This window comes from Oreochromis niloticus, linkage group LG13 (genome assembly GCF_001858045.2).
Source record: "Oreochromis niloticus isolate F11D_XX linkage group LG13, O_niloticus_UMD_NMBU, whole genome shotgun sequence".
Lineage (NCBI taxonomy): Eukaryota > Metazoa > Chordata > Actinopteri > Cichliformes > Cichlidae > Oreochromis > Oreochromis niloticus.
The window spans coordinates 10,555,581-10,577,676 of NC_031978.2; the positions used below are offsets into that span (position 1 = coordinate 10,555,581).

At 39.7% G+C, this 22,096-nt stretch overlaps 2 protein-coding genes and 1 long non-coding RNA gene across 3 annotated transcripts; 2 read left to right on the plus strand and 1 right to left on the minus strand.

Moving 5' to 3' along the window:
- Window positions 1-219: 219 nt before the first annotated feature.
- pnpt1 (polyribonucleotide nucleotidyltransferase 1) lies at window positions 220-8,731 on the plus strand. Its single transcript, XM_003438445.5, has 28 exons — window positions 220-487; window positions 595-655; window positions 1,131-1,205; window positions 1,321-1,426; window positions 1,546-1,595; window positions 1,715-1,778; window positions 1,877-1,924; window positions 2,054-2,167; window positions 2,674-2,860; window positions 3,086-3,137; window positions 3,227-3,284; window positions 3,391-3,487; window positions 3,581-3,683; window positions 4,055-4,125; window positions 4,590-4,626; window positions 4,729-4,795; window positions 4,890-4,979; window positions 5,089-5,142; window positions 5,343-5,452; window positions 5,603-5,674; window positions 6,045-6,108; window positions 6,195-6,278; window positions 6,379-6,462; window positions 6,613-6,719; window positions 7,148-7,203; window positions 7,344-7,422; window positions 7,512-7,559; window positions 7,639-8,731. The coding sequence occupies exons 1-28, from the start codon at window positions 369-371 to the stop codon at window positions 7,792-7,794; spliced, it is 2,313 nt and encodes a 770-aa protein (XP_003438493.1). The 5' UTR covers window positions 220-368; the 3' UTR covers window positions 7,795-8,731.
- Window positions 7,857-10,209, minus strand: LOC112841951 (uncharacterized). The gene is made up of 2 exons (XR_003213451.1): window positions 10,130-10,209; window positions 7,857-9,429 (listed from the first exon to the last, which is right to left on the minus strand). It is a non-coding gene; the product is annotated as an uncharacterized LOC112841951 (long non-coding RNA).
- Window positions 10,210-10,262: 53 nt separating this feature from the next.
- Window positions 10,263-21,768, plus strand: ppp4r3b (protein phosphatase 4, regulatory subunit 3B). Its single transcript, XM_003438311.5, has 16 exons — window positions 10,263-10,694; window positions 11,227-11,282; window positions 13,284-13,382; window positions 13,592-14,215; window positions 14,929-15,006; window positions 15,194-15,310; window positions 15,424-15,540; window positions 16,115-16,246; window positions 16,735-16,837; window positions 16,919-16,960; window positions 17,348-17,506; window positions 17,683-17,852; window positions 17,933-18,072; window positions 18,361-18,506; window positions 18,590-18,729; window positions 19,065-21,768. The coding sequence occupies exons 1-16, from the start codon at window positions 10,553-10,555 to the stop codon at window positions 19,167-19,169; spliced, it is 2,370 nt and encodes a 789-aa protein (XP_003438359.1). The 5' UTR covers window positions 10,263-10,552; the 3' UTR covers window positions 19,170-21,768.
- Window positions 21,769-22,096: the final 328 nt, after the last annotated feature.

Genomic DNA, 22,096 nt, shown 5'->3' on the forward strand with positions numbered 1-22,096 from the left:
ATATATTACATACGTCAAAAAATCGAAAAATATGCCATACTTTTGAGCTTTTTTAAGATTATAGAGAATCAAGTAAAATATGTAAAATTAAAACCTTATTGATTATTAAAAGCCAATTTGAATTCACCTGTTTATTTATTTATTTATTTTAATGGATAAATGTAAAGTAGATCAAGCGGAACTGTTGTTTACTGGATGGCAGGAAACTCCGTGGATGTGACACACTCGCCTCGCTCTGTCCAATCAGAAGAGGCAGCTTCTCTACGTAATTCCGCACATGTGACGAACTGTCATGGTAGCCTCCTCGCTCACATCCCAACTGTAAAGACAAACTGAGCGCGGATATTTTTGTTGTTTACTGGTTAAATATGAAGTATTTGCTCCGGCTGGGGCGCTCGTTCGCCCGCCTTCATGTCCGGTTATGTCACCAGAGTGTTTACAGCCGCCATACCAACGCATTTAGAGTGGGAGTGGACCTCGGAGAGAAGTGAGTGGACTTTCCCAGCTTCCATTCTCTTCCATGAACTGTGAAATAAAGCGAACGGTGCAGTGTCACTGACAGTTTCGCGTGTTGTGCTCTTGCTGTTTTTGTAGGAAACTTGAAATCTCTTCAGGGAGGTTTGCCAGATTTGCTGATGGATCTGCTGTAGTACAGGTACAAAAGTCTTCCTTGATTTGTCTTTGCCCTTTCTTTTTGCTTCTTTGTGTATTGTTTCTATTTCTGCTTCTGTTTACTACTAATCCTCCTTCTGTTGTGGTAAGTCATTATACAGCAGACACAACTTTGTTGGCAGAAGATCTTTATTACAGAATAGTAAAGCATGGGCCATCAGCATGCAGAGAATCATCACTTATGTACAGGAATCCCACCAAGAAAAAAATCCTTTCAACTGATAGCAGCCAGTCTGTTAGTTTGGCTTTATGTCCCGTGTCCCTTTTACCCAGGACGTGTCAGCACAGCACAGCAGAACCTATACTAAGACTAGTATTGCTCATGTTCATATGTTCAACTTGCAATTCACCTCTGTGGCTGCTTATTAAAACAGAGCACACATGACTTGTGATTTTTAAAAAAAAATGTTTTTCTTTGGGTTTAAATGGTGACCTCCCACCTTTTCCTTTTCCCATAGCTTGGAGACACGTCTGTGATGGTGACCGCTGTGAGCAAAACCAAACCTTCTCCGTCTCAGTTCATGCCGCTTGTGGTACGACTCCATGTTTGTTACAGCCGTGTTCTAATTGGATTAGACCTTATGAATCCTCGATGTAAGGAATTATCTGCTGGGGTTCTTTTGATTTAATATCCTTTTCAACTGACAGGTGGACTACAGACAGAAAGCTGCAGCTGCTGGTCGGATTCCCACCAACTACCTGCGGCGAGAGCTGGGCACCACCGACAATGAGATCCTCACCAGCAGACTTATTGGTGAGTTAATAAGATAAGCGCTGTCATTATTGTGCGTATAACATTGTCGTAGAGGTTTGGTTTCCTTTGGTGTGTTTAATTGGAGTGACCTGACTAACTTTCCTGTTCGTGTTGCTCAGATCGGTCGATTAGACCTCTTTTCCCTCCTGGTTATTTCTATGACACTCAGGTAAGTTAAATTCTAAAGACTTTTCACTATTATGTGGAGATTGTGTTGCCACATTTTTGTTTTCTTGCACAAAGGTGATAATCCTCCCATTCTGTCTTAATGTATGTTCACTCCTAAAGATCCTCTGTAACCTGCTAGCAGTCGATGGTGTCAATGATCCAGATGTGCTGGCTATTAATGCAGGTGAGGTAAATCTCAGCTACAGAGATTTCTTCACAAATCAGATTTTTTTTTTGTTTGTTTTATATCCTCGAGTAAAACATTATATTCTTCCATTAAAGCTTCTGCTGCCCTGGCCCTGTCTGACATCCCCTGGTATGGACCAGTGGGTGAGAAATATGCATATTGTTTTATTGATCTTAAATGGTGGTTTTCAGTTCCTGGGACATTATTGTTATTATTGTTTATCTCCACCTTGGAGCTATTATTACTACTTATGTTATTGTGTGTGTGTGCAGGTGCTGTGCGTGTGGGTATGGTAAATGGAGAGTTGCTGGTCAACCCCACAAGGGCAGAGATGGCTTCTAGCAGTCTTAACCTGATAGTGGCCGGAGCTCCCAGCAGTCAAGTGGGTAAGTTAATAATCGGTATGTGATAACCAGCAGAATATCTAGTGTTTATAGTGGCATGTAGTTAAGCTGCTAAGTTTAGAATTCAAACAGTTGATCAATTTATTTATTTATTAATTAATAAGATTAACATTTCAGACTGTGGATAAATCTAAATTAGTAATAAATCCTGTTCATGACCGCACAGAGGCTTTGGAATCACTTTGCTGAGGAGATAGTGCCTGCAGAATCATTGACTTCCTTTATTTATAGACTTACCTTTATGTAAATTGTCTTTTTACTGTCTTTTATTGCTACTCCTTTATGGGAATTTATTTATAATGGCATTTTGTGTTTTAGATTTGGCAATTTCTGATAAACTTTACCTTGGATTTATTTATCTTTTTGTGGCCTAGATATGTGGCTTTCTGTAATAATTCAGTTTCTGAGAATCCTAAATTTTCCTGACTCCTGCTTCTCGTGTTGTCTTAGACAGCATCACATAGCTCATGTTTCTCTGTGTCTGCCAGTGATGATTGAGGCATCAGCTGAAAACGTGCTGCAGCAGGACTTCTGCCATGCTGTGAAGGTGGGAGTCAAACACACCCAGCAAATCATACATGCCATCCAGCAGCTGGCACGAGAGCAGAAGGTGACTAAGCGCACGCCGGTCAAGATGTTTTCACCCCCGGCTGACATGGTGGAACATGTTCGGAGGTAAGAACACAGCCTGAGACTGAGAAAGACGAAGGCAAAGGATGCTGGGAATTAAGCAGTGTATTTTGAAATGTTTTGATAAACGAGAAAACAAAATAATACTGAGGCAAGGGTAATGATTTCATTTAATGGTTAGAGAACATGGTGGGCCAAAAATAGGACAAAAATAGGATTTATATTGTTCTAGCTCTCAGAAATGACTTGCTTTTACTTTTCCTGTTGCAGATTAGCTTCTGAGAGGATTTACGCTGTTTTTACCGATTATACTCATGACAAGGTAAAACCTGCCATCTTTATTCAGCTTCAGTTTATGTATTAGTAAAGTTTACCTAAATAACAGTAATAATCTCATCATAATCTTCTTAGATTTCGAGAGATGAAGCAATCAACAAAGTTCGGCTGGAAACCGAAGAGGAACTTAAAGGTATAACGCCTTCAAAGTTATGGTGCATGGAAATAATTTACAGTTAAGTTTCAGATGTTGCTGTATTTCCATTTAAACCCTGTCAATTGATGTTGTCGATTCATAGAAAAATTCCCTCAGGCCGAGCCTTTTGAAGTCATTGAATCCTTTAACACTTTGAGCAAGGAAATCTTCCGTAATCTTGTCCTCAATGAGTACAGGAGGTAAGCACTCTGTGTTGTGGGTGGATATTGTAATGTCACATCATCAGGGTGTATAAATATGGAAACATTGTGTTTTCCATTTTGTGTTTTTAGGTGTGATGGAAGAGAGCTGACTGGTTTAAGAAACATTTCATGTGATGTAGATCTATTTAAGCCGCTGCATGGCTCGGCTCTGTTTCAAAGAGGACAGACACAGGTATGCTAAAGCACAAAGAGCCAACAAAAGTCATAGTTCATTTGGAAAATAAGTTTTGTTTGAAGGGATTGAAGATGTTTGTGGCTGTTTCTTCAGTTTTGAAAGCAAAAGTATCGCAGGTTTGAAAATGAATACAACAGCAGGAACGCTGAAACTGTAGTCGAGATATGTGGCTTTAATGACTGTTACACAGGATTTTTTCCTGGCTCAGAGTAGGCCTGTTTGGTACACACTTAAGCATGATCAGTTTAAATAAAGTATCGTCTATGAGTCTGTGTTACCAGTGTACCATTCTGTGTTTAAAAAGTCCTCTAAACTGGAAAAACTTGGATGTTACCAGTAACAAAGTCCTTCTCCTCTGCTCCCTGTAGGTGCTGTGCAGTGTCACATTTGATTCCCTGGAATCCAGCATCAAAACAGATATTATCACTACAGCTTTAAGGTAAAACAACCAGAACACATATCCCAAAAAGTTGATTCTGTTCATCTGGAAGTAGCGTTTTCAGTGGGAGAGAAAATTTTGTTACTTATCCAAGTGACTTCTTCAGTCACTTGCAGACCCCTGTAGGTTTCCCCTGAGATCCTGAGACTGAAGAAGTCACTTTGATGAGTGACTAAACATTTGTCCCGCTGAAAACGCTACGTCCAGATGAACAGAATCAACTTTTTGGAATTTCTTTACATGGATGCTCAGACTGGAGCATGACCATAACTGGATAAAAAAATGGTATAACCTCATATACTTTATATATACAGATACATGCACTATGTTAATGTAGTAATGAAAAGGATCATTGTTCAGTAACTTTCAAGGAATGAATTTCACAAGCTAGTTATCGATTGCGAAGATACTGCCAGCGTCTACCAACATCTGCACTCCTGTGATGCATGCATTTCTTTTTGCAGTGGCATCAAAGACAAAAACTTTATGCTTCATTATGAAGTAAGTAAAATCATTTTTTAAGTCACATAGTTTATCAGATATTAAATACAATTGTTTTAGTTTTCAAATGGAGCTTTAAAGTCAACTTTCCGTTTCTTTTAGTTCCCCCCATATGCAACCAATGAGACTGGAAAGATGGGAGGCCTCAACAGGCGAGAGCTTGGACATGGTTTGTTTGACCTTTTTCATCCTCTGTTTGTATTCAGTCTACTAATCCCTCATTTCCATCAAGAATCTTTTGTGCATTGTTTGTGCTTTTGCAGGAGCTCTGGCTGAGAAGGCTCTGAGACCACTCATTCCTAAAGACTTCCCTTTCACCATCAGGGTCACTGCTGAGGTGTTAGAGTCAAATGGTGAGAGTGAGGAAGCAATTTTAAAAGGCGTAATATAAAAAGTCACAAATACGAATGTGTCCATTGCTCTTATTTTTCAACATATTTCTATCTCTGCATGTCCTCTCAGGATCCTCCTCTATGGCTTCAGCATGTGCAGGCAGCCTCGCTCTTATGGATGCAGGTACCGTTCAGACTTATTAGTTAATCCAGGAAAAATCCAATTTCAAATTGCTCTCTGGACCTTAGATGTGTAGACAGCAAACATCAGCTTTTCTTTCAAAGTGACCTGAATTTTGCATGAAATTTGTCTGGATACGATGCTAGTCAGAAAATATGTTATATAATGATGTTTAACTGATATATCTAAATCTGTGTTGCCAGGTGTGCCCATCTCTTCTGCTGTGGCAGGTGTAGCCATTGGTCTCATCTCCAGGGCTAACCCAGAAAAACCTGCTGAGATAGAAGACTACAGACTATTAACAGATATTCTGGTATGTCCAGTACCGTCGTTGCTTGTTTGTGATCAGTTATTATCACTAAACAGTGGAAGAGAGATTTTAGTTGAATGCTCAAAAGGTTATAACAGATGTTCCTGAGTATGACAGATGTTGAATATGAGCTTATAACTGTTTTGTAAACAGGGAATAGAGGATTACCTGGGAGATATGGACTTCAAACTGGCGGGAACAAACAAGGGTATCACTGCTTTACAGGTACTGCATTGAGTAGCTTGTAATAAGTGTCTAAAAAAGATCTTTTTAGAAGGAAAATTAATAAAGCTAACTGAAGGGACATCACTTTTTCATAGAAATGTTTTACTATAAACTGTACTTGATGTGTAAAATATTAAAGAAGAGACCAATATAGTGTTAGAGCTTTATTTTATTATCTTTTTATTATAAGACAACATTAATTTGTCTCTGTAACGCCAAGTTAAGCAGGATTCTTCTTAGTGAAAGTGTTGCTCTGCTTAACGGACTGTGTGGTGGACACAAGCGAAACATTAATGTCTTTCTGATAAAGATGAAATGTATTAACAGTAAACCAATGATAGCTACTAATTTTTCTTTATTTTACCTCCAGGCTGATGTGAAGATTCCTGGGTTGCCACTGAAGGTGGTCATGGAGGCAATCCAACAGGCCACAGGTAGGCCCAAAACTGAGAAATATACCCTGTATTAAAATTTTATTTGCATGGCTCTTTTGTGGCATTTGCCTGTTGTTGTGTTTCAGTGGCAAAGAGGGAAATCTTGGGCATTATGAACAAATGCATAGCAAAACCCAGAGAGAGCAGGAAAGAGAATGGACCTGTTGTTGGTAGGTTATGCATGAATATGTATGTATACAGAAATATGCAATATTTAATAGAAAGTTTTTAATGTCATCTGTTCCAATATGTGATGTTTTCTGTCTTCAGAAAATGTTCGAGTACCTGTCTCAAGGCGAGCTCGCTTTGTTGGCCCTGGAGGCTACAACCTCCGCAGGCTTCAAGCTCAAACAGGTAATGCATAAGTAATAAAGTCTGAAAAAGGCAACTTGGAATGTGATGGTGACGTGATGCTAATCCAGCAGCACACAGATTCGTTTTTTCATAATAGAAACTGTTGTCCAGAATATAAAAACGTCACCACATTTTCTTCTTTGGTTTCAGGTGTGACAATAAGTCAGGTAGACGAGGAGACTTTTTCCGTGTTCGCTCCAACACCAGGAGCCATGAACGAAGCCCAACACTTCATCAGCGAGATCTGCAAAGACGATGTGAGTCTCCCCCTCTTGTAATTACCTTCTGTCTTTATTCAGAGCCTTTCAAAAATTGTGTTAAAATGTGCTCTACAGAGAACCCGAAACAAATTAAAAAAAGAGAAATATAGTATAAAGCTTAAGCAAGATGGCATTTAAACAAAGAAATAAGAGAAATAATCCTGATCAATACACTTAAAAAAACAGGAAAGCTCTCAGCATGCTCTAATAAAACAAGGAAAGAGGTTTTATATTTCTATATTTCTATATTCTGATAGTTTCTTTGCACCCTTTTATGCACATTTATAAACTCAATTGCTGTTTTATACCACAATGCAAACATTACCTGGATAAACAAATCAAAACATTAAGAACAACTGCTTACACATATTACACATATTCATAATGTATGTAGGTGAAAATTGGTGTATTTCTTTGTTTTGCAGCAAGAACAGCAGCTGGAGTTTGGTGCTATCTACACTGCCACCATCACAGAAATAAGGTAAACTAAAACAATGCGTTATTTACCAACAAACAGTGTTTGTTTACAGTTATTTCCCCACACTTGGAAACTGATTTATGTATAAATAAAATCTTGCAGCCTTCATACAGCTCATCTGTTCTTCTGCTCCTCTGCTTTAGGGACATTGGCGTGATGGTGAAACTTTATCCCAACATGACTCCTGTCCTGCTGCACAACTCGCAGCTGGACCACAAACGGGTTTGTGAATTTGTCTGCGTAAAATGGTTTTCCTTTTGAGTCTGATGGTAGAATTTTTACTTAAGTCACTTCCTTTATTTTCCTTTTAGATCAAACATCCAAGTGCTTTGGGTTTAGAGGTGGGACAGGAGATACAGGTGCGTCTCGGTTACTGCAGACAAGGCATTGCTAATTTCAGTCTGGGATGCTTGTATCTAAACTGTGTTCTGCTAACAGGTCAAGTATTTTGGACGGGACCCAACAGATGGCAGAATGAGGCTTTCACGGAAGGTGCTCCAGTCTACTGCTGCAAGCGTCGTAAAGAGACTGAATGACAAACAGAGCATCTCCATGGGTTCAAGCGACATGCAGACGACCAGTACAGATTCGTGACACTCCCCCATGACTGCCTAACTTCTGGCTTTTCTGTCAGAGTAGACTTGGACTGAGTCAAATTTCCCTTTTCAAACAACAGATCTTGTTATGAACTATACATAAAGAAGGTTACTCCGCTGCTGAGAGTATGGATGTGGCAAAAATGCTGCTGACATCATGCCTCGGAGAATTTGCACAAACAAAGGGATAAGACGAGGAGGCAAACATTTTCAAAAATACAAGTGTCTACCCATTTTCATGCTCTGTTGTTTGACTGTATCAAAGTTTTAAGATTTTTCTTTCATTACACAACAACAGTGCTTCTGTCATTCACGTGTGTGATAATGTTGCCTCTTGAGGCATATTTGGTATGTGCTGTAGCAGTGTGTCCACTAAAGAAAAGAAAGGCAAGTGGGTGACGTGTTAAAGAGAGGTGTTTTCTTAATCTTTATATGGTGTCGCATTTATATTATATGTGAGTAACTAAAATGTAAATAAATAACCAGCCACGGGTGGGCCACATGCCAGTGTACTCCTAGTGCTGTTACCAACCATGGATAAATAGGTCAGGAAGGGGATCCGATGTAAAATCTTCAAATCAAATATGTGGATCGTCAAGAATGAACGACTACCAATGGTGCTGTTGACCAGCAGGGTGCTGGTGGAAACTGCTGTGCAAGGACAAAGAAAGAGGAAAGAGGGAGGCAGCAGGAGAGAAGGAAAGGTTTGGAAATGAGAGTTGGGACTTTCTGTGTCGGGATTATGGAGCTGCCAGAAAGGAGGAAAAGAGAAGCTTCATTAATGTAGAGAAGGAGGACCTGCAGAGAGCTCGTGTGGCAGAGAAGGATGTAAGCGATAGGGTGAGCTGAAGGCAGATGATCCACTATGGCAGCATCTAAAAGGAGTAGCAGTATGGAGACGTAATATGTAAATAAAGTCATTAATGATTGCTTTATTCATGTCTTTAAGTCAACAAAACACCTTCCAACCATGCCAGAATGTACTGAGTGCATGCTTGTCAAATTTTCTTAATAAAAAGCTGATTTAATTGCATGTTTCAGTGGCCACATGCAGGCACACAGGTACTGCTTCAGCATGTTTTAAAAAAGACATTTGCTTCACAATAGGAAAGGTTCATCCAGTGGGTCCTTAAAAGAAACTGGATGGTGGAGATGATAACAGGAGAGCTGTAAAATTTCAACATTTATTTAAAACAATTTATTGCATAATATTGGACAGGGAAAGATCTAATAACTCTTTGGAGTCTTACAGAAGAATTAAGTGTTTCTCTGTTCAGCCTTAATCTAAAAGTCTTAGTCCTAATATGTAGGGTTGCATCAGGAAGGGCCTACAGAGCTGGAGAGAGGAGGAATGAAAATCAGTAGAAGCAAGACAGAATACATGTGCATGAGTTTAAATACCTCGGGGCTACCATCCAAAACAACGGACAGTGAACAAGACAGTATACGCAGGGTGGAGTGACTGTCGAGGTAATTTGTGGATATGTTGGACAAAGGATGTTGAAGATGGAGCTTGCCAGACAGGAGGACAAGAGGATGACCTCCGAGAAGATTCATGGATGCAGAGGAAGGTTGGTGTGACAGGAGGATGGACTGTGATGGAGGCAGATGATCCTCTGTGGCTCACCTTTCTCTGCAGAATAGTTTTAATTCAGTCATGTTGGGAGTTATTTGAACATGAACGGCCTGTTTAAGGTCATGCATCTAATTTAGGTCCCAACTTTGAATAGACCAATTCCAAACCTTTGTTTTGTTTTTGTTTTTTTTGTGACATTGAGTGAAGTTTTGGTGTTTTGGATCATTGTCTTGCCACATAACCCAAGTCTGCTAAAATTTCAGATGGCTGGACATTCTCCTTCATGATTTTCTGGTAGAGGACAGACTTCACGGTTTCATCAGCTGCATTTTCCAAGTCATAAAGCAGCAAACCAGCCCCGGACCATCACACTACCGTCACCATGTTTGACTGTTGCTTTGATAGTCTTTTAATTAAATGATAGTTTTACTTACCAAAAAGTTAATCTTTTGTCTCATTAGTCTGAAGAATATTTTCCTAGAAGTCTAGGAATTTATGCCAAAAAAAACATTAAGATTTTATTCCTTTCTCTCTTTCTCTGTAGATCATGGCTTGAAGTGTTGCTTTTTCCAAGAAAAATTCCTCGTTTGTGTAAAAAAAAAAAATTGGCAGTTATGATTGTGATTAATTAACGTGAAAAACTCTGTTAATCTTCTGCGTTAAGTAAGTATCTGCTTCCTCTATGAATTAAACAAGCTGAACCAAATCACATCTGTACATCATGCCAACATCTGCAAACGACTGTGGGTGCTATTACCTATCTCCACCGTAGGTGACGCGGTGAGCTGGGGGAGCCGCAGTTCTGCCATTGGACGATGCCGCCCGGGGGAGGAGACCCCGCGGCAGTTAGCGCTTGATTGACGTAGAAAAAGAAAAAGAACACAAGATCGGATTACAAGATGGCGGTCTGTGGACGTTAGCAAGAAGGCCGTTAGAGTTGTTGTGTTCTCTCAGAATTTTACAGTTTAATATTAGGCCCCTTAATAAGTAGATTCACGTCGTAATATGTTTATGAAATACCTACTAATATATTTTGCTGCTGTTGGGAACTAAATTTAAACATGCATGTTTTATAACATGCGGTTGGAAACAAAGTTAACAGGTCGAGGAAAACACTAGACGGGTGAGGTGATAGCTTGTTAGCAGAAAGCTAGCCTGCTAGCTCCGACTCGTTTAAACCATGTCGGACACTCGGCGGCGAGTGAAGGTATATACGCTGAATGAAGATCGGCAATGGGATGATCGGGGTACCGGGCACGTTTCGTCTACATTTGTCGAACGACTGAGGGGGATATCGTTATTAGTTCGGGCTGAATCGGACGGTAAGTTCCCTGTTAGCATAGCTGTTACGGTGGTTAGCATGCTAACTCCTGGTTGTTCGGAGAGAGCGCTTCGATTGCCCACAGTGGGTACCAGATTACCTTATTAGACTTTTTTTCTACATGTGGGGCAGACTTCACCGTCATAGTGCCAGAACTGTTAATATTAGGCACGTCTCTCAATAAATTGCAAATATTTATTGAATAGCTGTTGCTAGCATGCTCATTAGTTTGGTCCGACGGGATCTCGGTAGCATGGTGCCCCTGAAAGTCTGAACGTATAAACTTGTTATTGCTCTTTGTGGTTCATGTATGTGACAAAGAAAGTACATAAGGTTATTACAGTAGAACCCAAGGCCTGTTGTAGTTATTTTACCTTTGTGTTTGAGCATTTTAGTTTAATTCGATTGTTTTTTGTGTGTGTATTTGCATAGCCATAACTGTTTATTTCTAGACAGAATAACAAACCTCGTCTTTAAAGAACCGGTTTTCTAACTGGCTTGAATATTTAGTCACCTATATCTCTGTGCTTTAGGATCACTGCTATTGGAATCGAAGATAAGTCCTAATACTGCATATCAGAAACAACAGGTAAGTTTTTATTATTACCTGAGTCTGGCTCAGTTACAGATAGCACACACATTTCAATAATCCCAACACTGGTTTGAGATCTGCTGCTGGATAGTTACTGTAATCTAGGCGAGACAGTAGAAATTGGCTGACTGATGCAATTGTAAACTTGGTATCGAGTAATAATCGGGTAATGCCATGAGTAATTACCACACATGCGCCACACCTGTTTGTAAATTAAGGTGTCATTAGAATTATGGCATAAATAAGAAGTCTTCCCGCATTTATAGGTAAGTGTCTGAAAGACAATTTCCACCCTCCTTTAACAGTGAGCTGCTGTAGTTAATGAAACCTTTAACTAATTCAACTTAACCTTAACCTTGTAACTCTTCAGGAGCTGCACAATATTGTCTCATAAATAAAGAAAAATATTTTCCACCTTTTTCTAAATATTTTTGCATGTCTTTAAAATTACTGCTCTTTGTTGAAGGTTGAATAACTTCCTTTTTTTTAGGTACTGGAGGCTGACAGCAGCTCTTGTTCTCAGACATGTTGAGGCGTGTTTTGTTGTTGTGTTTTTTTTTTATGTATCAGTGTTATTGTGATATGACACTTTTATATGACCTAAAAATTTATAGCATTATTAATGATTAAGGTCGAGTCTGGCTAACTTCAGGTTTATTCCTGGATTTCCGGTGTTTTGGAGGTGGTTTACTTCTTATGAAATAGATTACTCTGGTAATTTACACTCCACACCTAATCTCCTCAGGAAAGGGTCATGTTTGAGACAAGAGATCAATTGGATCCCATGGAACAATTATTTCTATGAAATAATGCATGGAAGATCAATTAGAGCTTAGTGTGCAGATAGTAAGAGAATCTGAAGTTTGTCTCAGATCAGCATCGGTAAGAAATAGAGATTCTTGGGGGCAACTTTATTCCTTGCTTCTTTCCTGTTGACTGCAAACAATATTAAAACAACTTTATTGTTGTGTAGGCTGTAATACGTTGAAATGATACTAAAACAGAGAATTTAAACCTTTTCGTTTCTGACGTCATGAAACATTTGCAAGTTGGCTGCTTACCTGTTTGAAAAATTTTATTTTGTTAAATTTTGTCTCTACTTGCCCTTAGACTATTTCAAATTGAGTGAAAGAAGCAGCAAATCTAAATGTGATTAGCTTCTTTTTATTGTAATATAGTAATGAGGTCTTCCCAGATCTTTGACAGTAAGTTTGTTGCCTTAAATTATCAGAATTTGTACACACTTTACTATTTACTTTGATACTTTAATCATTATTACTTTAAGACATATATAACAATACTACAATACTACACAGTGCTTTTCTTCTCACACAGACTGACACTGTTGTTTTGGCTGCAGCAGTTGTGTTGCAGCGAGTCTGTATTATCTGTTTACCTACTTCATGTTATATAATGCTAATTTTATAGCATGATAGTATTCATAAACTATGCCCCTCAGCTGCTAATAGACCGGTTCATGTTTCTGGTTGGTCATGCTGCCATTGCTGCCTCTTTCATGTGAATGTGGTCATAGCTAGATCGGAAAACGCTCGTTTGACTTAGAGTTGATAACCACCTTGGTGAAGCTAGGTACAAAAAAGATATTCTGCATGTGTTTAACTTGCTTTGTCTGTTGTAGACTTTTGTTCAAACCATTTTCATACTCTGTGGATAAGTCACTGTCATGCTAGAGGAGTGCATTCCCACCAGGATAGAAAGCTTTATCCCTCAGATACACTTCAAGGATTTGCACCCAAATCCTGCCAGCAATACATACAAGAAGGCATAACGGAGCCACAAGATCCTCTGTCTGCAGGAGTTAAATGTTGACGTTTTTATTTTCGTTTGCTGCCTGTGTGTGTGTGTGTACATTTGTAGGCATGTGTTCAGTTAACATACAATTTAATGAATAAGTGTGTGTGTGTCTGTAAGTGCCTCCTGTGAAAGAGTTAAGCATGTCAGTGTGTAAAGTTTAATAATCCTTTGTCTTTGTTCCAGGACACATTGATTGTCTGGTCAGAAGCAGATAACTATGACCTTGCACTCAGTTTCCAGGAAAAGGCTGGCTGTGATGAGATCTGGGAAAGAATTTGCCAGGTAAAACTCAAACCAGGAACACACACAGCTGTTTCGCTGATGCTAAAATTCCATTGAACCTACCACAATGGGCAAGCTCTGTTGATCTATTTAATAGTTTATGTGTACTGGACAAATTACTGAGAAACATTAACCTGTGCAAAGAGGTGACTGTACACATGATACTATCAGTTGTATTCATTTAATAATACCTTTTATTTGTGACTCAGGTCCAAGGCAGAGACCCTGCTCTGGACATCACCCAGGACCCCATTGATGAGTCTGAGGAAGAGCGCTTTGAGGAGATTCCAGAGACAAGCCACCTAGTTGAGCTCCCCCCTTGCGAGCAAAGCAGACTGGAGGAAATTGCCGACTTGGTTACCTCTGTCCTTTCTTCACCCATCCGGAGGGAAAAGCTTGCCCTGGCCCTGATGACTGAGGGCTACATCAAGAAACTCCTGGGTCTCTTTAGAGTATGTGAGGAAGTGGACAACAGGGAAGGCCTCCATCACCTCTATGAGATTGTCCGAGGTGTCTTATTTCTCAATAAAGCAGCCCTCTTTGAGGTGATGTTCTCTGACGACTGTATCATGGATGTGGTGGGCTGCCTGGAGTACGACCCAGCATTGGTTCAACCTAAACGCCACCGGGAATTCTTGACCAAGACGGCGAAATTTAAGGAGGTGATCCCTATCACAGACTCTGAACTGCGGCAGAAGATCCACCAGACATATAGAGTTCAGTACATCCAGGACATAATCCTGCCCACACCATCTGTCTTTGAGGAGAACTTCCTATCCACACTCACCTCCTTCATCTTCTTCAACAAGGTGGAAATTGTCAGTATGTTGCAGGTAAGGATTCAAACCAAGCTATTTATAAAATGACGTTATCAGTTAATTATTTAATCCACTGTGTAGTTTAGCCAGTACATATACAGTATTGCTGTACATGTTGTGACTAATTAAAATTTGTTTGACAAATTACCCTGCTTAGATTAGTCCACCAAGATGACGCATGCTTAAAACCAAATTAAAATTTTCTCTTTAAATGTATTTAATTCTCATGTGAAATGTTAAATTAAGTGGGAAACCTCAAATAATAAGTGTGAACAGATGGAAATGTATAAGCCTGTAATGACTGTACAAATAATGTATGCGTAAGATGTGCGTGTCAAGTTTTGTATTGTGATGATGACCAATTAAAACTATACATTAAAACATTTTCAAAAATCTTTGAGTGAATAGGTTTAGGCCCATCGTAACACTTGTATGTGGATTGTAATATGGTGCAAATGTAAGGCATATGTTATGAACAATAATTTTTATACCACACAATTATTTTCATGGTGTAAACAAACAGGACCTTAGAATTCTTTCATTTCACAGTCAGGTGACTGATTTTAATTTTCTGTATGGTTTTAGGAGTCACGGGTTTATTGCTGGAATAATTTGACTTTCATTCTTGTTGTGCTGAAATTGCAAGTCAGGATTAGATTTTCTGTTTATTTTTAAGACATGTTTCTTTATTGTTCTGATGTTTTAACCCGGCTTTAAATGTGCCGCAGGAGGATGAGAAGTTCCTAACGGAGGTCTTTGCACAGCTCACAGATGACGCGACTGAGGACAGTAAAAGGAGAGAATTGGCAAGTTTTAAGAAGTTTTTTTGTTGTTGTTGTTTTTTTTGGTCATATGTTAAAACCTCAAAAAATGAGCCCAGAAATGGCGGTAGGCACAGTGATTTTTATTTAAGAACGGTTTAATTATTTTGGTCTTTGCATTTCTCATTTATATTGTCATTTATCTATCTCCTTTTTTTCCTCCTCTCCTTAGGTGAACTTTGTCAAAGAATTCTGTGCGTTTTCACAAACGTTGCAGCCTCAAAACAGGGATGCGTTCTTCAAAACTCTGGCAAATCTAGGCATTTTACCTGCTCTTGAAATAGTAATGGTACGTTCTAGTTCTCACATGAATATGGGTACCTGAGGTAGTGTTAATAAAAGTCTTTTTTGATTGGTCACTGCTCAGTTGAATCAACTTCTTTTTTTTTTTTTCCCATTCAGGGAATGGATGACTTGCAGGTGAGGGCAGCAGCTACTGATATCTTCTCTTACCTGGTGGAATTCAGCCCCTCCATGGTTAGGGAATTTGTCATGCAGGAACCTCAGCAGACAGATGATGTAAGCATCTAATCATTATTTTTTAAAAAGGAGCTTTCTCTTTATCCAAAGCAGTGTTTTGGCAGCCCAGGCTCCGTCAGTTTCAAATAGTTCATTACCACATCAGGCATGTAGAACAGTCCATAACTGAGATGAAATCTATATAAGGAAAACTCTGTTTGCTTTGTGAACAATGAGGTAAACAAGAGGTGTTTCGTATTGTGACAACAGCCTGTGACTGTTGGGGCTCATGTGATGACCCAGTTACTCGATTTTTACTACAGAGCCATAACACTTGAAGGCATTTTATAGCTGATACACAATTTACATGTTTGATAAAGTAGTATAAAAACACAGAACTGTTATAGAGAATTGCTGAGACAAAGTTTGATTAACTTTTTTTAGTGTCCCCTGTTGATCTTCTGTTCTGTATACAAGAAGGCTTTTTTTGTTTGTTTTAATACTGTGTGTTTGCCCTTTGTTTGAGAGAGAGAGTTTTCTTTTCATGCCATGCAAAATTTATTTTTAATCTGAATGTGCGACTGTGTTAACTTATCCTGTTTGTTTGCTTTGTGTGTGTGTATTTGTGTTTCAGGATGTTCTCCTGATAAATGTTGTGATCAAGCAGATGATTTGTGACTCTGACCCAGAACTGGGGGGAGCTGTCCAGCTGATGGGTCTGCTCAGGACACTCATCGACCCTGAGAATATGTTGGCTTCCACCAACGTAAGCAAAATCAACCAGATTTTTGTTGATTTCTTCCCCTCTCCTTTTTCTCCAGCCATCGTTCAATGTTGATCACTCTGCTTTTTCATTTAAATCAGTTGTTCTCAGACTTTTATCTGGTGTGCCTCATTTCCCCACATGTTTTTGTTATTAACAATGAAGAAAGGATCCAATTTAGTCAAATTAGGGTCAGTGGAGTCTTCTTTATTTACAAAACAAAGTCTACAAAGTCAAGCTTATTCAAATTAGTTTCACGCATTATTGTACACAGCCCACCTGCAGTGGCTCTGCCAGTGAGGCCTGCCTCACAGTTTAAGAAACACTGATGTAAAGCAGCACATTTATGGTGCCTACCTCATTGTTATCTGACAAAATCCCCCATCTGTGTCTCCACATGTCCGTTACCACCCCTAGATTAAGTGTATGTGTCCCCTGAGTGAAACCTTAAACACTTATTAAAGTTTTTTTGTGTTTGTTTTTCCTGATAGAAAACGGAGAAGACAGAATTTCTGAGTTTCTTCTACAAATACTGCATGCACGTGTTGACTGCTCCTCTGCTGGCCAACACTGCACATGACAAAAATTCAAAAGGTGAGCTGGGAAGTTAAACTAGGGTACATCAGACTGGAAGACAGAAAATTCCACTGGTTAATCTATGTAATCACCTTTCAGATCTGCAGGAGGGATCAACAAAGGTCAATCCAGTGTGCCCAGGTGGGTATTATTTAAACTGTCAACCAGTTTCTTACTGTTGAACTACTCAACAGTAAGAAATTTGTGCATTTGAAGTGGCTTGAAAGTACTGCTCTTGTAGTAGACAACATCATTATATTATTTGTTTTTACCTGAACCCTTCCAAGGTAAATGACCAGCACCTCTTATTAAGAGTGTGGTTCTTTTTCTTTTAGAGGACATGAATAAGAAATAAAATATTGTGCTAGTCACCAGACTATGAGATTAAGAACCGCTTAAAATGATTAAATCTGGAATGACTTATAAAACTATATATTAAAGGATTGTACACTTGGTGTCTGGCTTGTATTTGTAAATGTACCTGGACAGTGCTGCATGTCCTAACACGATTTGTCTTTATTTGTGTAGACAACTTCCAGACAGCTCAGTTGCTGGCACTGATCCTGGAGCTTCTGACCTTTTGTGTGGAACACCACACCTATCACATCAAGACCTACATCATGAACAAAGACCTGCTTAGGAGAGTGCTGGTGCTGATGAACTCAAAGCACACGTTCCTTGCTCTTTGTAAGTTCCCTGTGTTCTGATAGCGATTACATTGTGGTTGAACCTCATATACAGATATAACCATACCAGAGCTGTGTAACTGCTGTTTGTATCCAAGCTCACACAAAGAATACAGATAAGACTTTGAATCATATCGTGCCTCGTTTTTTTACAAAGTGGCTCTGTTTTTGTCCAAGGTGCTCTGCGTTTCATGCGCAGGATCATTGGTCTAAAAGACGAATACTACAACCGCTACATCATCAAAGGGAACCTGTTTGAGCCTGTCATTAATGCCTTGCTGGACAATGGGACCCGATACAACCTCCTCAACTCTGCCATCATAGAGCTCTTTGAGTTTATTAAAGTGGTATGTAAAAGCACGAACGCTACCTTAACAAGCCTTTGTTTTTGCATTAAATATATAATGATCCACCTTTTGCTTTCCAGGAGGACATCAAATCACTCATAGCTCACATCGTGGATAACTTCTACAAAGCACTTGAATCCATTGAGTATGTCCAGACATTCAAGGGCTTGAAAGGACGATATGAGCAGGAAAAAGACCGGCAGAGCCAGAGACTCAACAGGTCAGAAGCAAGGGTCATTCCCTTACTGTGATCTTTATCACTTATGCACTCCACCACATAAATTTACATTTATATATGCCGACTTTACATAGTTTTCTATTCCCATTCTTGTACACACCCCTACCAAATTTCTGCATGTTTTAGTCAACCTCTGTTAACCCTAGCACTTGTCATCATTATTCAGCTTCATAACCTTAATTTATATTTGATCAGAGACGTATTACCACAAGGTAGTAATTCCCCTTGTGTAGATACCTGTACCTAATGAAGCAGTTTTCCCACCTGTAGATATCGAAGAGATGCGCGGTCTTTGGATGAGGATGAAGAGTTGTGGTTCAATGACGATGATGACGATGACGATGGAGAGGCAGTGGAAAAGAGAATGGGGGATGACTTCTCTGATAGCTACGGCAAGTACATGGAAGCCAAAAAAGGTAAGCTATATTCTCTTACTGTATGAATGTTGCTGGATAGTTTTTCCCAGATTGCTGCATGATCCTAGTTTGTGTTGTTGTAGGAGCTGCCAACGGAGCCAATGGTGCCAATAACAACGGGAAAGCTGCTGCCATCCCACCTGCCTCACCAGCTGTCACTCCAAACAACAGTTCAGCTTCTTCTGTCAAAACTGTTCCTCTTCCTGCCACACCAGTAGTCAAGGTAATATTTCATGTTGCATTCTGAGGAAGACTTGAATTCCTATCCTGTCCTGTCCTGTCCTGTCCTAATCCTTTGTCCAATTTGGGAACAGTATAACAAAGGACAGTCTTTTACCAAAGGCCAGAAGTTTTCTTTGTTGCACAATATGTTTCGAGTGGTATCACAGCATGAATGCAGATAAAAGTTACACAAGTTACTTGTTGTTTGCCTTCACTGGTCAGAATAAGTAAAATGTGAGTGAAATTTAGAACACTATGTTTCAGCACTAACAGCTGTTCTGCGCTCCTGCAAAAGTACATGTTGAAATGAAACAGTCACTCTTGTTGTTGTCTTAGACTGCTCTGGTTGGTTTGGTGGACTACCCTGACGATGAAGATGAAGAGGAAGATGAAGAGGAAGAAGACCAGTCTCCAAGGAAGCGGCCTCGTTTGAGCTCCTAAGGCTAATTGTCCTCTTTGGTCATGGTGGACGGACATTGAGTCCCTTTGAAATCCCCTCCTCTGGTTGTCTCATTGGTCCTTGGCCTGCCTGTGCCACCTGTGAGTCTCACTGAAGAGATGGACAAAGACGAGCTCCCACCTCTCTCAGTCCCTTCTGATCGCTGCTCCTGCTTCTCCCTCGGCAAAAGGAGATAGAGAGTTGCTTTTGTTTTTGTTTTTGTTTTTAGAAAGAAGGATCAATCTGTGTCTCAGCCTGTTTACCTCTTCCTTTTCAACAACCTCTTCAGGGAGATTCCCAAATCTCTTTTCTTCCACCTGAGAACCTCATTGACCCTTTGAGAATTCATCTCTCCCCTCTTTCACTCCTTCCTGCTCTCCTTTCCTGTTCTGACTTCTTTGTCCTCTTCACCCACCACCCTAAACATAAACAAAACATTGAAGTTTGAATTGGTGGCACAGCAGTTCCCAGCTCTACAGTGCTAAGGAAGCTGCAGTCCAACAAGAGCCCCACTGCGCCTGTCACCTGCTCTTATTTAAAAAAAGAAAAAAAAGAAAAAGAAAAAAAAGCCATTCCATACTTCTCAAATCCAAACCAATGAGCTCCAGAGAGAGAGGAAGTCAGATCACAACCAGCCAGTGTATGACCTTGACAGCAGGCCAGTCAGGCTAGCAGGACTAGCCGTCATAGTAATAGAAAGCTTGACTGGCTGAAGCTGTGTGTGCCGCCCTCCCAGAGAACTACTTACTTTAGTCATGGATAGAGGGACATCATAGAAAAATCCCCAAATTCTTAAGACAAGGGAGCTGACCAGTGAGACTGGGATGAAGACTAAGAGCGAGAGGAGCAGGACTCAAACCTTCAAAAGCCATGTTGTCAGTTTGGTCGAGGCACACACACAAACACACACACACACACGATGATACACGCACATACAAGACTGTGTTAGCCAGGAAGTCCTGTATTTCATGACTTTGTTAAAAAGTACTGTACAGATCTTTTTGTTCCTCTTTTTAATCTTTTGCCCCTGATGTGATTTTTGAAAGGGGAGCGAGACCCCTACCTGCCTGTGTTCTTTTTGTTGTCGCACAAAAAGGTGGGGTCACTGTTCACCCTTTGAGTACAGTTCATTTGATTCAGTGTAAAAATACAGAGAAGTCCTAAATGCTGGTTTAAAAATAACAAAAAAACTTAAAACTGCAGTAAAGTTTTCTTTTTTTCAGTCAACATTTCGAGGATGTCTGGAATTTTGTACTTGAGTCAAACTTGGCGTCCTCGTTACAGTGTGCACATCATCAGCCCAGTTTGTGTTTTAACAGGGTGGCAAACCCGAGTCGTTCATCCTTCTCCCAGACAGATCTCAGGTTCAGAGTTTAACTTGCATCAGAAACAAAAAGCTGCCCACCTTGTTGTGGCACAGCTGGTATAAAAGATGGATGTAGCCAGTGGCGTCACCCACTGGTTTGTGAAGTCCTGTTATGAAGCCTTGAGCTTAGCATCTTGGAGTTTTAAAACCACATGTGAGAAGGGGGGAGATGATCTTGCTGTGAACAAGGATACCACACACTGGATCATACCCTGTCTAATCCTCTTTTCGGATTCTAATAATGACCGCAATTTACAAAAGTGAGCTTCATGTTTTATTCAGTATTACCTGAAACTAGTGATTGAAACCATGAAGCCATAAACAAAGTGTACTGAGGTCATAGAGCAAGCAAGTTGAGGGCCGGTTTCCCATAAACTTCAAGTTTCTTTGCAACCAGTGTTGCCCCCATCCACACTGGTTTCACTTTTCAGTCCTGGAAGCTGTGTCCATCTTTTATATTATGTTCTGGCCAGAGTAACACTGCTAGATGGTGAATAATCAGATATTACATATACTGTGGAGACTGCTTCTAATGAGTTTGAGGTGCTAAAGGGGGCTTTTGTTTTCATTTTGAGGGTTCAAAGTGTCGTTCTGCTCTGGTTGAGATCTCCTTACTCCCAAAATTTAAAGCCTATTTCAAGTTTTTTCATTTTCTGTTAAAAAAAAAAAATGCAAAAAAGAAGAAAAACTACAGATCAAAAGTTAGTTTAAGTCCTTTTTAAAAAAAAACAGTTTTCATTGACTGAATGGATGATCTGTTTTTATTAGGTATGATAAATATGATTTACCCCGCAGTCAATGCAGTGAAGTTTTTGAATCAAACAGTGGTTTTTGTGCGTATTATTTCTGACAACACACCGGTGTGATGAAGCGGGATAATTCTGTCGGGTTGGAACATTTCTTTCATTGCTTCTTCTCTCATGGTCCCAACACAAGCACATAGGAAGATGAAGGGAATCGAAACTGGGTTAAAAAAAAATGCTAGATCAGTTGTTCATGTACAGCAACACAAGCAGGAGGGTAGGAAATGAGAGAATTATTGCCAATGTGCTTTTCAGGAGCAGCACCTGCAGTGAATTGTCTTTCCTCCTCTATGTTGGTTCCATCCAACAATGACTGTTTCTGCTCTCCCTTGATGAATTTGTACCAAGTGCATTTACTACCACCATCCATTCTTAACATTTGTATGAATTTATTTGATAAGTTTTGAAATTAAATGTGACCCTGACATTGAACTTGTGAATCTAGCTTTGTTTACCAACTTTGTACCAATTGGCAATCGGAGCTGCAAGTGTCCTAGATTTTATGTTAGGCATTTTGATTGCTTAATAAGAGGCCAGAAAATATTAAGAAAATGGGGTTTAACATCTGAAAAGTTATACGTGCATTCTTTTACTATGCATCGTATATCATTTGGCTGAATTGCATGGACAGTTGCAGAGCTAAGAGCAGGAAAACAAAAAGCCTGCGCTATTGGCCCTCATGGAGAATGGTCTGAAAAAGAGGAGATATCCAGTGAGCAGCAGTTCTCTGGATGAAAATGCCTTGTCAATGTCAGAGTAG

Coding starts and splice junctions, on each gene's coding strand:
- pnpt1 (XM_003438445.5), top strand. CDS start 369: ATGAAGTATTTGCTCCGGCTGGGGCGCTCGTTCGCCCGCCTTCATGTC. Junction 3,488..3,580: donor GTCCTCAATGAGTACAGGAG/GTAAGCACTCTG, acceptor TTGTGTTTTTAG/GTGTGATGGAAGAGAGCTGA. Junction 7,423..7,511: donor CGCAGCTGGACCACAAACGG/GTTTGTGAATTT, acceptor TTTTCCTTTTAG/ATCAAACATCCAAGTGCTTT.
- ppp4r3b (XM_003438311.5), top strand. CDS start 10,553: ATGTCGGACACTCGGCGGCGAGTGAAGGTATATACGCTGAATGAAGAT. Junction 16,247..16,734: donor ATATGTTGGCTTCCACCAAC/GTAAGCAAAATC, acceptor TTTTCCTGATAG/AAAACGGAGAAGACAGAATT. Junction 16,838..16,918: donor ACATGACAAAAATTCAAAAG/GTGAGCTGGGAA, acceptor ATCACCTTTCAG/ATCTGCAGGAGGGATCAACA.